This window comes from Ranitomeya variabilis, chromosome 2 (assembly GCF_051348905.1).
Source record: "Ranitomeya variabilis isolate aRanVar5 chromosome 2, aRanVar5.hap1, whole genome shotgun sequence".
NCBI lineage: Eukaryota > Metazoa > Chordata > Amphibia > Anura > Dendrobatidae > Ranitomeya > Ranitomeya variabilis.
The window spans coordinates 618,915,759-618,933,584 of NC_135233.1; the positions used below are offsets into that span (position 1 = coordinate 618,915,759).

The 17,826-nt window shown below is 48.1% G+C and overlaps 1 protein-coding gene across 2 annotated transcripts in view; it reads right to left on the reverse strand.

Moving 5' to 3' along the window:
• The window catches only part of JPH3 (junctophilin 3), a 76,701-nt gene that overhangs the window by 14,966 nt on the left and 43,909 nt on the right, over positions 1–17,826 (reverse strand). The window contains exon 3 of one of the 2 annotated variants that reach the window (XM_077288828.1): positions 10,613–10,762. The exons of the other annotated variant lie outside the window; for it this stretch is intronic. Coding sequence (XP_077144943.1) covers positions 10,729–10,762 — 34 coding nt within the window. The 3' untranslated portion in view covers positions 10,613–10,728. Of the gene's footprint in view, positions 1–10,612; positions 10,763–17,826 lie in introns of those variants that run through there. 2 annotated transcript variants of the gene reach the window in all.

Below are 17,826 nucleotides of genomic sequence, written 5' to 3' on the forward strand. Positions count from 1 at the left end.
CACCGTAACAAAGTCTACCATCAGTAACACACTACCCCGCCAGGGACTCAGATCCTGCAGTGTCAGACGTGTCCCCCTGCTTAAGCCAGTACATGTCCGTGCCCGTCTTAAGTTTGCTAGAGAGCATTTGCATTATCCAGAAGAGTATTGGGAGAATGTCATATGGTCTGATGAAACCAAAGTAGAACTGTTTGGTAGAAACAAAACTCGTCGTGGCTGGAGGAGGCAGAATGCTGAGTTGCATCCAAAGAACACAATACCTACTGTAAAGCATGGGGGTGGCAACATCATGCTTTGGGGCTGTTTCTCTGCAAAGGGACCAGGATGACTGATCTGTGTACATGAAACAATTAATGGGGCAATGTATTGTGAGATTTTGAGTGCAAACCTCCTTCCATCAGAAAGGGCATTGAAGATGAAACATGGATGGGTCTATAAGCATGATAATGATCCCAAGCACACCCCAGGCCAACGAAGGAGTGGCTTCGTAAGAAGCATATGAAGGTCCTGGAGAGGCCTAGCCAGTCTATAGATCTCAACCCCATAGAAAACCTTTGGAGGGAGTCGAAAGTTGCCCAGTGACAGGCCCAAAACATGACCGCTCTAGAGGAGACCTGCATGGAGGAATGGGCCAACATACCACCAACAGTGTGTGCCAACCTTGTGGAGACTTACAGAAAACGTGTGACCTCTGCCATTGCCAAAAAAGGATATACAACAAAATATTGAGATTAACTTTTGTTATTGACAAAATACTTATTTTCCACCATAATTTGCAAAATAAATCTTCCCAAATCAGACAAAGTGATTTTCTGGATTTGTTTTCTCATTGTGACTCTCATAGTTGTGGTCTAACTATGATGTCAATTACAGGCCTCTCTCACCTTTATAAGTGGGAGAACTTGCACAATTGGGGGCGGACTAAATACTTTTTTCCCCAATGTATATGAACAAGTGCAAAAGAGGTGAAACCTAAAAAGTGTTCTGGGGGTCTACCCTGGACTGAGTGGGGGGCAAAGCTAAGTGTGCTGTTCCCTTAACTGGTTTTCTTGCACAGCGGACCCTCCACCACCGGCCCCATTCACTTTATTGGAGCCATACTGCAGCTCCCTGCACGGCCGGGTGACCGGGGCGCCGCGGTGCAAGAGGAAAACAGAGAATAGGATGCAGCATCAATGCTGCTGTAACTGCAGGGGCGCAGCCATTGTATCCACAGGTCTCCGCACGCTTTGTCATGGTAGACATATGCTGGGGCTTGTAGTTCTACAGCTCGTTCTGCAGACCGGACACTACTGTGAGATGATCCCTGGCTTCCTGTACGGGGGTCTCTGGGGGCCGCCGTGGACTGTATTAGCCATAGCGCGCTTCCACCAGAGTGCAAATTGTGCTGAATTATTAATGTCCGCTGCAGACAGCCGGCCTTCTCCTGCAGACTGAGAAATCTGGCATCGCTGGGAGAGAAGCCTACGCAAGCTCCCGAAATCATCTGAGCAGTGCCACACGCCTTATGCCACAGCAACCTATCATTTCACACGCGGCTCCCCGCCCACAGCGACCACCTGCCTCCGAATTCCCGTGGACAAGGTGGCAATTAATGACAATGCTGCAAGGATGGACGCCACGTAGCCTCCGGACTCCGGCTCTGCAGCTGCTCTCGGCCCATAATCGACCACATCCTTATTAACTGCAGCGACCGGGGGTGATCTGCATAATTAATGAGAAGAGCACCTGACATAACGAGCGCCCGAAGAGCTGTCTGCTATAATTCAGTGCTGCCCCTCCCCCACACCATATACTACTGACACGCCAATAGCCGCTGGGACGCTTGTATCTTCCGCTCTCGGATGTATTCCCTGTGTAATATTCGCTGTATTAAACTGATGACACACAGCAATAAGGTTGTAATATAAGGGAAGGTCTCGGAGGAGGTTGGAATATTCCTCCAGAAAAGGGAGGCGGAATAAGCAGGAAACAACACCCTGACGGACAGTGCTGCACCCAAAGAAATGCCCTGAAACCCGAGGATGGGATACTTCCTTCAGCGACATCACAGGGTGCAATTGCCCTTAAACTGGAGTACTAACTACTGTATATTGGGAAGAGCCCACAAGACCCGCCTCGTACCAGTAACACCCAAAAAGACCAGCCGCGTACCGGGAACGCCCAACAAGACCCGTCGCGTACCGGGAACATCCAACAAGACCCCCTGCGCACCAAGAACATCCAACAAAGACCTCTTGTGTACCGGGAACACCCAACAAGACCCGCCTGGTACCGTGAACACCCAACAAGACCCGCCGTATACCGGCAACCCCCAACAAGACCCACCTCGTACCGGGAGCGCCCAACAAGACCCGCCACATACCAGCAACACCCAACAAGACCCTCCATTTACCAGCAACGCCCAACAAGACCCGCCACGTAACAGCAACGCCCAACAAGACCCGCCGCGTAACAGCAACGCCCAACAAGACCCGCCGAGTAACGGCAACGCCCAACAAGACCCACCTCGTACGGGGAACACCCAACAAGACCCGCCTCCGTACCGGGAACACCCAACAAGACCCTCCGCGTACCTAGAACACCCAACAAAGTTTCCCCACGTACCGAGCACACCCAACAAGACCTGCCGTGTACCGGCAACCCCCAACAAGACCCGCCTTATACCGGGAGCGCCCAACAAGACCTGCCACGTACCAGCAACACCCAACAAGACCCGCCGCGTACCGGGAACACCCAACAAGACCCACCTCGTACCGGGAACGCCGAACAAGACCCACCGCGTCCCGGGAATGCCCAACAAGACCCACCACATACCGGGAACACCCAACAAGACCCGCTGCGTACCGAGAACACCCAACAAAGTTTCCCCGCGTACCAGGAACACCCAACAAGACCTGCCGCATACCGGGAACATTCCACAACACCCACCATGTACCAGGAACACCCCACAAGACCTGCCGCATACTGGGAAGATTCTACAAGACCAGCCGCATTCCGGGGGCATCCCACAATACAGAGGACACCCCACATTTCCCCCAATTACCAGGGACACCCCACAGGTCACACTGCATACCTGGAACATTCCACTAGACTCACTGCATACTGGTAACACCCCATGAGACTTGCCACATACCGAGAACACCCAACAAAGATCCGCCGTGTACCAGGAACATTCCACAAGACCCGCCACGTACCGGAAACACCATACAGTATCCCCGAATACTTGGGATACCTCACAGAACACACTGCATACTGGGAACATTCCACTAGACTCACTGCATACAGAGAATACCCCACAAGACTTGCTGCGTACCAAGAACAAACAAAAAAGACCCGCCGTGTACCGCAAACACCCCACAGTACCCACATACTGGTAACATTCCTCTAGACCCACCACATACCGGGGACACCCTAGAAGTCCTACAGTATACCGAAAACAGTTCACAAGACTCATCCTATACCGGGAGCACCCCAAAAGATCTTCTGCATACTGGGAACACCCCCATACAACTCACTGCATACTGGCAATACCCCACAAGAAACTAAGAATATCGAGGAACACTCCACAAGACCTGCAGTTTTGGAGATGCTCTGACCCGGTCATCCAGACATCATTACTCGGCCTTTCCGTCAGTTTCTTGCTCGTATTTCCAGCTCGTGACATCAGCTCCATGAAGGATCTCTTGCTGATGACACATCCGCCCCTGATAGTTGCCATTGTCACCAGATAATGACATTATCCTCTGACACTGGTCGCGTGGTTATGGCTGGTGACTGTATAGATATAGTTACTCCGTGATGAAGAATAGAAATATTAATGAGAGGTCTGATCTGCAGAATGGGGTAACAGAAGGCAGAGCCCCCGCTTCTCAGATACCCTGCAGCCCCCACTCAGTACGACGACCTCCACAGCCAGGATCTGTAGGTGTGGCGTTATCTCAGGAGCCAGGGTCAAGGATTCAGGTAACTAAGCAGTTACCCTGCGCAAGTGACCGGCCTCCCTGCGACCCCACAGACTCGTCCATCATCGGCGTTGCATATTTCTGCAGATCTCTTGTATATTCTGATATCCTGAGGAGCAGAACACAGGGCACGACGTACACCTGTCAGGACCAAGAGTCATCCGGGAAAGTGACATCTTTATCAGAGCCGAAGGTCCACACCGTTACTAGGAGTGCAGCTCTGGAGCAACGGATACCCCGAGAAATGATGAGAGTGATTGTGCTAATCATCAGATCTACCCTGCTTCACAGAGAAGACATGTATGGACCCCCCAAGTCTGAGTCTGCAGCACCTCATCGCTGACCTTCGGGGTACAGGATACTGACGCCAACACTTGGGGTACAGGATGATGACGCCGACACTAGGGGTAAAGGTTACGAACGTCGACACTCGGGGCACAGGATAATGATGCTGACACTCAGGATACAGGATAATGACACTGACACTGGGGGTACAGGATAATGACGCTGACTCTCGGGTGCAGGATAATGACACTGACACTCGGGGTACAGGATAATGACGCTGATAGTCGGGTACAGGATAATGACACTGACACTCGGGGTACAGGATAATGACGCTGACACTCGGGATACAGCATAATGACGCTGACACTCGGGGTACAGGATAATGACGCTGACGCTCGGGTGCAGGATAATGACACTGACACTCGGAGTACGGGATAATGACGCTGACAGACGGGGTGCGGAATAATGACACTGACACTCGGGATACAGGATGATCACGCTGACACTCGGGATACAGGATAATGACGCTGACACTCGGGATACAGGATAACCACGCTGACACTCGGGGTACAGGATAATAACGCTGACACACGGGATACAGGATAATGACACTGACATTGGGGATACAGAATAATGATGCTGACACTCGGGGTACAGGATAATAACACTGACACTCGGGGTACAGGATAATGACACTGACACTCAGAGTACAGGCTAATGACACTGACACTCGGGGTGCAGGATAATGACGCTGACACTCAGGGTACAGGAAGATGACGCCGACACACGGGGTAAAGGTTACCAACGTCGACACTCAGGGCACAGAATAATGACGCTGACAGACGGGGTACAGGATGACACTGACACTCGGGGTACACGATACCGACGCCTGACACTCGTGGTACAGGATGATGACGCCGATACTCTGGGTACAGGAGGATGACGCCGACACTCGGGGTACAGGATGATGATGCCGACACTCGGGGTACAGGATGATGACGCCGACACTCGGGGTACAGGATGATGACGCCGACACTTCGGGTACAGGATGACGCCGCTGACACTCGGGGTACAGGATGAGGACGCTGACACTTTGGGTACAGGATGATGACGCCGACACTCGGGGTACAGGATGATGACGCCGATACTCGGGGTACAAGATGATGATGATGCCGACACTTCGGCTACAGGATGATGACGCCGACACTCGGGGTACAGGATGAGGACGCCAACACTTGGGGTACAGGATGATGATGCCGACACTTCGGGTACAGGATGATGACGCCGACACTTCGGGGAACAGGATGAGGACGCCGACACTCGGGGCACAGGATAATGACGCTGACACTCGGGGTACAGGATGATGATGCCGACACTCGGGGTACAGGATGATGACGCCAACACTTCGGGTACAGGATGATGACGCCGACACTCGTGGGTACAGGATGAGGACGCTGACACTCGGGGTACAGGATGATGATGCCGACACTTCGGGTATAGGATGATGACACTCGGGGTACAGGATATTGACACTGACACTGGGGGTACAGGATAATGTCACTGACACTCGGGGTACAGGATGATGACACTGACACTCGGGGTACAGGATAATGACACTGACACTCGGGGTACAGGATAATGACACTGACACTCGGGTTACAGGATGATAACGCTGACACTCTGGTGCAGGATAATGACACTGACACTCGGGGTACAGGATGATGACACTGACACTCGGGTGCAGGATAATGACACTGACACTCGAGGTACAGGATGATGACGCTGACACTCGGGTGCAGGATAATGACACTGACACTCGAGGTACAGGATGATGACGCTGACACTCGGGTGCAGGATAATGACACTGACACTCGGGGTGCAGGATAATGACACTGACACTTCGGGTACAGGATGATGACGCTGACACTCGGGGTACAGGATGATGACGCCGACACTCGGGGTACAGGATGATGACGCCGACACTCGGGGTACAGCCCGGCTCCGAGCTCTAATATCAGACTCCTTGTCAGGTGAGAAGCTGCACTTCTGTAATGAAGGCGATCATGTCTCGGAGATGTGTATGAAGGAGAACAGACCAGATGGCCATCTCCATTCCCAGAAAAGAGGTGGGAGGAGATGACGAGCGGGGAGCAGAATATTCATGCGGTGGCGCAGAACTGGATGCAATGTGTTCAGACGTGGTGTGCATCGGACAGGTGTCGGTGAGAAGACCCCCCGCACAGGGGAGGTATGGCTGCAGCATCTCGGCCCATACATTGCCTACATTCTCTGCATCTTGTGTGTCGGCCATTAGGAGCTGCAGGAGGGTCTCCTATTGAGAACGAGCAGATGTCCACCTCCATTATTTGCAGCTGTCAGTCTCCCAGCAGGTCCAGATTACACATCGCACCGGTATTGATCCTACATGGTCTTATTACAGTTCAATCTTCTCCAGTTTCTGTGTTTTTATGCGGGGAATTCTAGAACAGCGGATCCTTCCAAGACCACAGATGTACATGTAGCAGAGCTGAGTGTGCAATCTGTCATTGTGCAATGCTGTGGCCATGACATATCTTACATAGGACTGCAGCTAAACCTTCTACATTATCAAGGTTCAGTCATTTAGCTCTGCTACATCCGTGGGATTTCCAAGTATTTAAGACTGGACCAGTGCATAAATAGGAACATGCATCTCTTCATGTAGCAGATACATCCCTGATTGTACAACGGTACAATGTATCTAATCCACACATCCAAGACCGTTAGATATTGCTCAATCCTGCAGCATCAGCACTTACAGCCCCGCACCCCAAATATCAGTACCATTATCCTGTACCCCCAGTGTCAGCGTCATCATCCTGTACACCGAGAGTCAGCGTCATTACCCTGTACCCCGAGCGTCAGCGTCATCATCCTGTACGCCAAATATCAGTATCATCATCCTGTACACCGAGAGTCAGCGTCATCATCCTGTACCTCAAATATAACTATCATCATCCTGTACCCAAAGTGTCAGCATCATCATCATCCTGTACACCGAGAGTCAGCGTCATCATCCTGTACCCCAAATATCTTTATCATCATCGTGCACCCCGAATGTCAGCGTCATTATCCTGTATGCCAAATATCAGTATCAGCATCCTGTACCCAGAGTGTGAGCATCGTCATCCTGTACCCCAAATATCAGTATCATCCTGTACACCAAAAAGCAATATCATCATACTGTACCCCGAGTGTGTAATCATCCTGTACCCCAAATATCAGTATCATCCTGTACCCCAAATATTAATATCATCATCCTGTACCTCAAGTGTGAGCGTCATCATCCTGTACCCCAAATATCAATATCATCATCCTGTACCCCGAGTGTGAGCGTTGTCGTCCTGTACCCCAAATATCAGTATCATCATCCTGTACCCCCAGTGTCAGCGTCATTGTCCTGTATCTCCAGTACTCAGAAAAACTCACCAGATCATTGTGCATCCCCCATCTACTAGAATGCCCGCCGCTTCCTCTCCTCCATTACTAAAATGCCCGCCTCCTGTCCTCCATCTACTAGAATGCCTGCCTCCTCCTGTCCTCCATCTAACAGAATGCCTGCCGCTTCCTTTCCACCATCTACTAGAATGCCTGCCGCCTCCTGTCCTCCATCTACTAGAATGCCTGCCGCCTCCTGTCCTCCATCTACTAGAATGCCTGCCGCCTCCTGTCCTCCATCTACTAGAATGCCTGCCGCCTCCTGTCCTCCATCTACTAGAATGCCTGCCGCCTCCTGTCCTCCATCTACTAGAATGCCTGCCGGCCCCTGTCCTCCATCTACTAGAATGCCTGCCGCTTCCTGTTCTCCATCTACTAGAATGCCTGCCGCCTCCTCTCGTCCATCCACTAGAATGCCTGCCGCCTCCTGTCCTCCATCTACTAGAATGCCTGCCTCCTCCTGTTCTCCATCTACTAGAATGCCTGCCGCCTCCTGTCCTCCATCTACTAGAATGCCTGCCGCCCCTGTCCTCCATCTACTAGAATGCCTGCCACCTCCTGTCCTTCATCTACTAGAATGCCTGCCGCCTCCTGTCCTCCATCTACTAGAATGCCTGCCGCCTCCTCTCCTACATCTACTAGAATGCCTGCCCACCTCCTCTCCTACATCTAATAGAATGCCTGCCCACCTCTCAATCACGCTCTCCTCAGTTACAGGTCCTTCTCAAAAAATTAGCATATAGTGTTAAATTTCATTATTTACCATAATGTAATGATTACAATTAAACTTTCATATATTATAGACTCATTATCCACCAACTGAAATTTGTCAGGTCTTTTATTGTTTTAATACTGATGATTTTGGCATACAACTCCTGATAACCCCAAAAACCTGTCTCAATAAATTAGCATATTTCACCCGTCCAATCAAATAAAAGTGTTTTTTAATAACAAACAAAAAAAACATCAAATAATAATGTTCAGTTATGCACTCAATACTTGGTCGGGAATCCTTTGGCAGAAATGACTGCTTCAATGCGGCGTGGCATGGAGGCAATCAGCCTGTGACACTGCTGAGATGTTATGGAGGCCCAGGATGCTTCAATAGCGGCCTTAAGCTCATCCAGAGTTTTGGGTCTTGCGTCTCTCAACTTTCTCTTCACAATATCCCACAGATTCTCTATGGGGTTCAGGTCAGGAGAGTTGGCAGGCCAATTGAGCACAGTAATACCATGGTCAGTAAACCATTTACCAGTGGTTTTGGCACTGTGAGCAGGTGCCAGGTCGTGCTGAAAAATGAAATCTTCATCTCCATAAAGCATTTCAGCCGATGGAAGCATGAAGTGCTCCAAAATCTCCTGATAGCTAGCTGCATTGACCCTGCCCTTGATGAAACACAGTGGACCAACACCAGCAGCTGACATGGCACCCCACACCATCACTGTCTGTGGGTACTTGACACTGGACTTCAGGCATTTTGGCATTTCCTTCTCCCCAGTCTTCCTCCAGACTCTGGCACCTTGATTTCCGAATGACATGCAAAATTTGCTTTCATCAGAAAAAAGTACTTGGGACCACTTAGCAACAGTCCAGTGCTGCTTCTCTGTAGCCCAGGTCAGGCGCTTCTGCCGCTGTTTATGGTTCAAAAGTGGCTTTACCTGGGGAATGCGGCACCTGTAGCCCATTTCCTGCACACGCCTGTGCACGGTGGCTCTGGATGTTTCCACACCAGACTCAGTCCACTGCTTCCTCAGGTTCCCCAAGGTCTGGAATCGGTCCTTCTCCACAATCTTCCTCAGGGTCCGGTCACCTCTTCTCGTTGTACAGCGTTTTCTGCCACATTGTTTCCTTCCAACAGACTTACCATTGAGGTGCCTTGATACAGCACTCTGGGAACAGCCTATTTGTTGAGAGATTTCTTTCTGGGTCTTACCCTCTTGCTTGAGGGTGTCAATGATGGCCTTCTTGACATCTGTCAGGTCGCTAGTCTTACCCATGATGGGGGTTTTGAGTAATGAACCAGGCAGGGAGTTTTTAAAAGCCTCTGGTATCTTTTGCATGTGTTTAGAGTTAATTAGTTGATTCAGAAGATTAGGGTAATAGGTCGTTTAGAGAACCTTTTCTTGATATGCTAATTTATTGAGACAGGTTTTTTGGGTTATCAGGAGTTGTATGCCAAAATCATCAGTATTAAAACAATAAAAGACCTGACAAATTTCAGTTGGTGGATAATGAATCTATAATATATGAAAGTTTAATTGTAATCATTACATTATGGTAAATAATGAAATTTAACACTATATGCTAATTTTTTGAGAAGGACCTGTATATGCACTAGACTAGAGGATTGGCTTCATATATAGAGTAAGAAGAAATCAAACTGTATATTACATGCTATATTTGTGCACTGTCCATCACATTCTACAGGGAAAAAAAATAAAAACATCTTCACCGCTAAATGCTAGTGTTAAATTTCAGAAGTCAGCTACAAATTGACTCCTAATGTGCAGCCCAGCAATGACATCAACTCTCAAAAGTGGTGACTTCACAATATTTATATAAGGACTCGTTCCGTTAGTCGTCGGCACGTACAAGACATCTAGAAGCGATGACAATGAAGAGGGCGTTCCCGGTATCTTCTACTGGAATCCTTAATGCGCTGAGTGATATCTCCACCGAGGAGATCCGGTCGAGTGGGTGCGATGTGACCAGAGTCTTGTGTGTCTCACAGGGATGAGAATATATATCATGTTGAGTGGCAGCGAGCCCGTGACCATTACCAACATTGCTGCAAACGCTCTCAGCCCATTTCTAGCTGCAAGTACCCAAGCCCCTGGACAGCCGTCACTCAGCTGCCTGTCGCCCTTCCCAGGCACAGTGGCTTGTTGGTGCCCCCATGGCACCCAGCACTGGGGTAACTACAGTCGGGAAAATAAGTATATGATATACTGCCGATTTTGCAAGTTTTCCCACCTATAAAGAATGGAGAGGTCTGTAATGTTTATCGTAGGTACACTTCACCTGTGACACAGAATCTAAAAATAAGAAACAAAGAAACAGAAAATCACATTTTATGATTTACATATAATTAATTTGCATGAATTGCATTAATTGATTGCATGAAATCAGTACTTGATACAATAGAAAAGCAGAACTTAATATTTGGTCCAGAAACCTTTGTTTGCAGTTACATAGGTCAAATATGTTTCCTGTAGTTCTTGACCAGGATTGCAGACACTGAAGCAGGGATATTGGCCCCCTCCTCCATACAGATCTTCTCCAGATCATTCAGGTTTTGTAGCTGTCGCTGGGCAACATTGAGTTTCGGCTCCCTCCAAAGATTTTATTGAGTTACAGAGCTCTCCATTCTTAGCCCCCCTCCAACAGCCACTCTCCTGCCAGGTGCTATAAGGGCAAGATGACTGACATGCTGAGACTTGTTGTTCCGCAGGAGTCGGTTGATTTCTCAATGTGGTGCTATGTATTAGCAGGCGTCTCAGCTCCGACCTAGGGGCTGTGTGAGGAGCTCAAGGTCAGCAGAGGGTCTTCAGGTGGATATTTCTTGAGCCGAGGCCCGATCTCCCACCACGGTGCCCTTCTACACTTTCCCTGTTCGATCAATACCTCTATTCTGCAGCGGGGGGGCACTCCAACCAATTAAAGGCAAAAAGTATCAGGAGCTCAAGGAAGTGTCAGATCTTTCACCTAAAAAAAAAGCTGGAAAGTCAGCGACCTACGAAGATGAAGGTAGAAACTGCTAACGGCCCATAGAGGGGCCGATCTCAGCCCATTAACGAGCGCTCATCGCCTGCATCATCGACCGATCGCCGGCGTGCTTACAAAGGGCGAGAACTGCGACCGCTCCTTCCCCGATTATCATCTAGTCTAAATATGCCTCAAGTATGTTTCCTACAGAGTATTTCAGGAGAATAGAGCCCTGATCACGTGATAAGTAACAGGGGCATAGTTACGATATTAGAGAAGGAGGGTCCTCAGCAGCACAGAGTATTTCAGGAGAATAGAGCACTGATCACGTGACCAGTAACAGGGGGATAGTTACAATATTAGAGGAGGGTCCTCAGCAGCACAGAGTACTTCAGGAGAATACAGTGCTGATCACGTGGCCGGTAACAGGGGGATAGTTGCAATATTAGAGAAGGAGGGTCTTCAGCAGCAGAGCACTTCAGGAGAATACAGTGCTGATCACGTGACCGGGAACAGGGGAATAGTTAGCGATATTAGAGAAGGAGGGTCCTCAGCAGCACAGAATATTTCAGGAGAATAGAGCCCTGATCACGTGACCGGTAACAGGGGGATAGTTACAATATTAGAGAAGGAGGGTCCTCAGCAGCAGAGTACTTCAGGAGAATAGAGCCCTGATCACGTGACAGGTAACAGGGATAGCTACGATATTAGAGAAGGACGGTCCTCAGCAGCACAGAGTATTTCAGGAGAATAGAGTGCTAATCACGTGATAAGTAACAGGGGGATAGTTACGATATTAAAGGAGGGTCCTCAGCAGCACAGAGTATTTCAGGGGTATAGAGTGGTGATCATGTGATAAGTAACAGGGGGATAGTTACGTTATTGGAGAAGGAGGGTCCTCAGCAGCACAGAGTATTTCAGGCAGAGTGCCTGGGAGATCAGAGACTGAATGACAGAGTAGACGCAGCAGCACAGAGTGTTTCAGGAGAATAGAGTGCTGATCACGTGAACGATAACAGGGGGATAGTTACGATAATAGAGGAGGGTCCTCAGCAGCACAGAGTATTTCAGGAGAATAGAGCACTGATCACGTGACAGGTAACGGGGATAGTTACGTTATTAGAGAAGGAGGGTCCTCAGCAGCACAGAGTATTTCAGGTAGAGTGTGTGGGAGATCAGAGACTGAATGACAGAGAGGTCGCAGCAGCACAGAGTGTTTTAGGGGAATAGCGTGCTGATCACGTGATAAGTAACAGGGGGATAGTTACGTTATTAGAGAAGGAGGGTCCTCAGCAGCACAGAGCATTTCAGGAGAATAGAGTGCTGATCACATGACCGGTAACAGAGGGATAGTTACGTTATTAGAGAAGGAGGGTCCTCAGCAGCACAGAGTATTTCAGGAGAATAGAGCGCTGATCACGTGACCGGTAACAGGGATAGTTACGTTATTAGAGAAGTTGGCTCCTCAGCAGCACAGAGCATTTCAGGAGAATAGAGTGCTGATCACGTGACAGGGGGACAGTTACGTTATTAGAGAAGGACAGATTATTTCAGGCAGAGTGTGTGGGAGATCAGAGACTGAATGACTGAGTGGACGCAGCAGCACAGAGTGTTTCAGGCAGAGCTGCCACGCTGTGTGTGGACATCTCATGCGGAGTGTAAGTGACGCATTCCTCCAGAACACATCATCGCTTGGTGTAGAAAGCAGCCATCTGGACAGAGCGTCTCCTTCAGGAATCCGGCCTCCCTCCCAGCAGACTGAAAACTCTAACAAGTGCTTCTAGGTCGATGCTGCTGTGGAACTACAGATCCCAGCATGAACTACCAACACCTTCATTGATGAGGATGCTTAAGATCGCCGCAGACGCATCACCATTGTATAAGATCTTCTACGTTTCTTGATCGGCAGCGAATCATGTCAATCTGCCCGAGAGCCCCATAAATCGGGAGGTGGGTCGCAGAGAAGCCTATGATGGAAGACATAAGGGGGCGACGCCAGACATCTACAGGTAGACCTGAGGCAGGATCACCGGCAACGAGAAGCGCTGCTCCGACACACACGCATCCCATCCTTGGGCTGCAGACAACTCCTGTCCGGGTGGAGCGCTCCTTTAGTAGTAAGTATACCGACCTTATGTGTGGGCTGGCATCGACCTGGACCTGAGGGTACTACACAAGACAAGGATACGGAAAAAAGAATGGAAAAGCAGAGAGCGTCTTGTCCTGAACCTACTCTCACTGGGACGAGAGAGAAGTCCTCATGGCATCACGGACAGATGAAAAAGGAAAGTGAACGGCGTCAATCAATCTATGGATAGTATGGGGGTAATATGTAATCATGGGACTATTATATGTCATACTACCAGTATTACCAATGTACCGCACTACTGGTGGCTTACTGGTAATACTGGTCCTGTTCATTATCAGTATAACGGTATTATTGAAGCACTAGATGGCTGTAATATGTGACCCTAATATCTATTACATAAACCTATAGTGGCAATGTATTTGTAATACTCTCCTGGTATACTAGGATTTGTTCATAACCAGTATAATGGTATTAATCAAGCACTAGGTGGCGGTAAGATGTGGCCGTAGACTGTTATATATCCCTTCTCCTGGTATACTGGGCTTCATAATCAGTAGGACTGGATTAATCAAGCACTATGGAACGGTAATCTGTGGTCATAGGCTGGCGGTATTAAATGTCCCTGGTTTAGGGGTTGTTTTATGTAACGGTACATTAAAAACCATTGATTAGTTATTTAATGTCATTTTTTTATTTTTTAATAGCTTAGTGTGATGGTGTGATATGTTATGTGGGTATCATTTTGTGTATATTTATATTTTACTGATTTTCATAGTGTTCTCTTGTTGCCTTGTATCGTTCCGTGTATTCCCCATATTGTCTAGAGTCTCAATTACCTTCCAAAAGGCTGATAATTGGATTAGCTCACTAAGGGTACCGTCTCACAGTGGCACTTTTGTCGCTACAACGGTACGATCCGTGACGTTCCAGCGATATCCATACGATATCGCTGTGTCTGACACGCAGCAGCGATCAGGGATCCTGCTGAGAATCGTACGTCATAGCAGATCGTTTGGAACTTTATTTCATCGCTGGATCTCCCGCTGTCATCGCTGGATCGGTGTGTGTGACACCGATCCAGCGATGCGTTCGCTTGTAACCAAGGTAAACATCGGGTTACTAAGCGCAGGGCCGCACTTAGTAACCCGATGTTTACCCTGGTTACCATCGTAAATGTGACGTCACCGCTGTGCTCTGCTTTTACTTTCTGGCCGGCAGTCAGTCAGTGCGGGAAGCAGACGGCTAGGGACCTGACGGACACCGGAATGTGAGTATGTACGGTTTTTTTTTTTTTACATTTACGATGGTAACCAGGGTAAACATTGGGTTACTAAGCGCGGCCCTGCGCTTAGTAACCCGATGCTTACCCTGGTTACCCGGGGACTTCGGCATCGTTGGTCGCTGGAGAGCTGTCTGTGTGACAGCTCCCCAGCGACCACACAACGACTTACCAACGATCACGGCCAGGTCGTATCGCTGGTTGTGATCGTTGGTAAATCGTTTTGTGTAACGGTACCCTTAGGGTATGTGCACACGTCAGGATTTCTTGCAGAAATTTTCCAGACAAAATCCGGACATTTCTGCCAGAAATCCGCATGCGTTTTTTTTGCGCGTTTTTTACGCTTTTTTTGTACAGATTTTTTGCGTTTTTTTTCCTGACACTCCAATTTCATGGGAAATCCGCAAAAAATCCGCAAAAATAATGAACATGTTGCTTCAAAAAATGCGGAATGCATTCCAAATGATAGGATGCATAATGTATGCGGTTTTTATGCGGCATTATAGTGTTTTTATTGGGGAAATCTGAATAAAAAATGCAAAAAATCCTGAAGAAATTTTTTGTGTTTTTTTTGCGATAAAATTGCAAAAAAACGGCGAAAAAAACGCTTACATGTGCCTCCCATTATTTTCAGTGTATTCCGTATATCTTGTGCAAATGTTGCATTTTTTTCCGCGAAAAAAATCGCATTGCAGAAAAAAAAGCAACATGTTCATTAATTTGCGGAATCGCGGGGATTCCGCACACATAGGAATGCATTGATCTGCTTACTTCCCGCATGGGGCTATGCCCACCATGCGGGAAGTAAGCAGATCATGTGTGGTTGGTACACAGGGTGGAGGAGAGGAGACTTTCCTCCACGGACTGGGCACCATATAATTGGTAAAAAAAAAAGAATTAAAATAAAAAATAGTGATATACTCACCCTCTGATGGCCCCGGAGTCTTCCCGCCTCTCATCGGTGCATGCTCTCTCTTCCGTTCCTATAGATGCTCTGTGTGAAGGACCTGCGATGACGTCGCGGTCATGTGACCGTGACGTCGCGGTCATGTGACCGCGACGTCATCGCAGGTCCTACACACAAAGCAACAGCTGAGGAGATCGGGGGCCATCAGAGGGTGAGTATAACCTTTTTTTTATTTTTTTATTATTTTTAAACATTCTATCTTTTACTATTGATGCTGCATAGGCTGCATCTATAGTAAAAAGTTGGTCACACTTGTCAAACACTATGCTTCACAAGTGTGACCAACCTGTCAATCAGTTTTCCAAGCGATGCTACAGATCGCTTGGAAAACTTTAGCATTCTGCAAGCTAATTATGCTAAAAAAAACGCGAAAAAAACGGGGAAAAAATGCAAAAAAAAAAAATGCGGATTTCTTGCAGAAAATTTCCGGTTTTCTTCAGGAAATTTCTGCAAGAAATCCAGACGTGTGCACATACCTTAAGGTATGTATACCTTTCCTGAAGAAAACCGGAAATTTCCTGCAAGAAATCCGCATGTTTCTTTTCGCGTTTTTTCCCCGTTTTTTTGCGGTTTTTTTAGCATTTTGCAAGTGTAATTAGCTTGCAGAATGCTAAAGTTTTCCAAGCGATCTGTAGCATCGCTTGGAAAACTGATTGACAGGTTGGTCACACTTGTGAAGCATAGTGTTTGACAAGTGTGACCAACTTTTTACTATAGATGCAGCCTATGCAGCATCAATAGTAAAAGATAGAATGTTTACAAATAATAAAAAAATGGTTATACTCACCTGCAGACAGCCGATCTCCTCAGGGGCTTCAGTTCCTATGGATGGTGTGTGTGTGCAGGACCTACCAGGATTTACCAGGGTAAATATCGGGTTACTAAGCGCGGCCCTGCACTTAGTAACCCGATGTTTACCCTGGTTACCCGGGTGCTGCAGGGGGACTTCGGCATCGTTGAAGACAGTTTCAACGATGCCGAAGTCGTTCCCCTGATCGTTGGTCGCTGGAGAGAGCTGTCTGTGTGACAGCTCCCCAGCGACCACACAACGACTTACCAACGATCACGGCCAGGTTGAATCGCTGGTCGGGATCGTTGGCAAGTCGTTTAGTGTGACTCCAGCTTAAGGAGGAGGCTGGGGAGGACTGGAGCTGGGAAGTCAGTTCCTGTGTGGTGAGGATGGTGTGAACACAGCACCCCAGAGCGAAAGGGAAGCATAGGGACCATTTTTATCCTCTGTCTGCTGGATTATTGGACTCATTTCCTTGGACATTTTATCCTGTTACTGAACTGCATTCGTGTTCTGGACTATTGTATCCTCAGTGTGGTGGATTGTTTATGGACCTTCTAGTTTTGCCTATAATAAAGGTCTTGGGATTGTTCACACTTCCCTCGCTCTGTTGATTGTGTGTTATCGTAGAAGGACCCCGTGACACTTGGGAGCCTCGTAGGTTATTCTAATTATTATAGACCCCATCCCAAGCATCTAACATCAAATTTATCAGGGGCACGGATAGCGGCCCATTTATTTTAATCTAGAAAACCCCTTTAAGAAAAACTGAATTGTATAGCGAGACATGGAGTTCTCTTCATCTACAGCAAAGCGCTGGGCGCAGGACGAGACGTGTTTTCCCTGCAGTATAACGACATCCATAATTCATGACTGCTCACCGTGTGGTAAATACCCGGCCGGTAATATGTTCCCCGCTGATATCACAATGTAACGTGTGCATTAGAAATGGATTCAATGTAAATTATTAATGGTGGATAGCAGCACACAGCCCGCGGGGGTCCGGAAAATCCTGACCCACCGAGGACTTACACCCAGGAAGAAGGCGAAGAATTAAAGGCACAGACACCTTATATTACACCAACCTGACAATCACAAAAGTGTTACAATGTAACCAGTATAACCAGTCATCCCAAACAGCACAGAAAACAGAGAGATGTCACTGCAAGCAAACCGTATTATAGCAGTTATATTCCTTCACATAGGGGGGAAAAATTATTAAGTTATAGTCTTGTACAATGGGCAGTATTTTAGTAGTTATATTCTTGT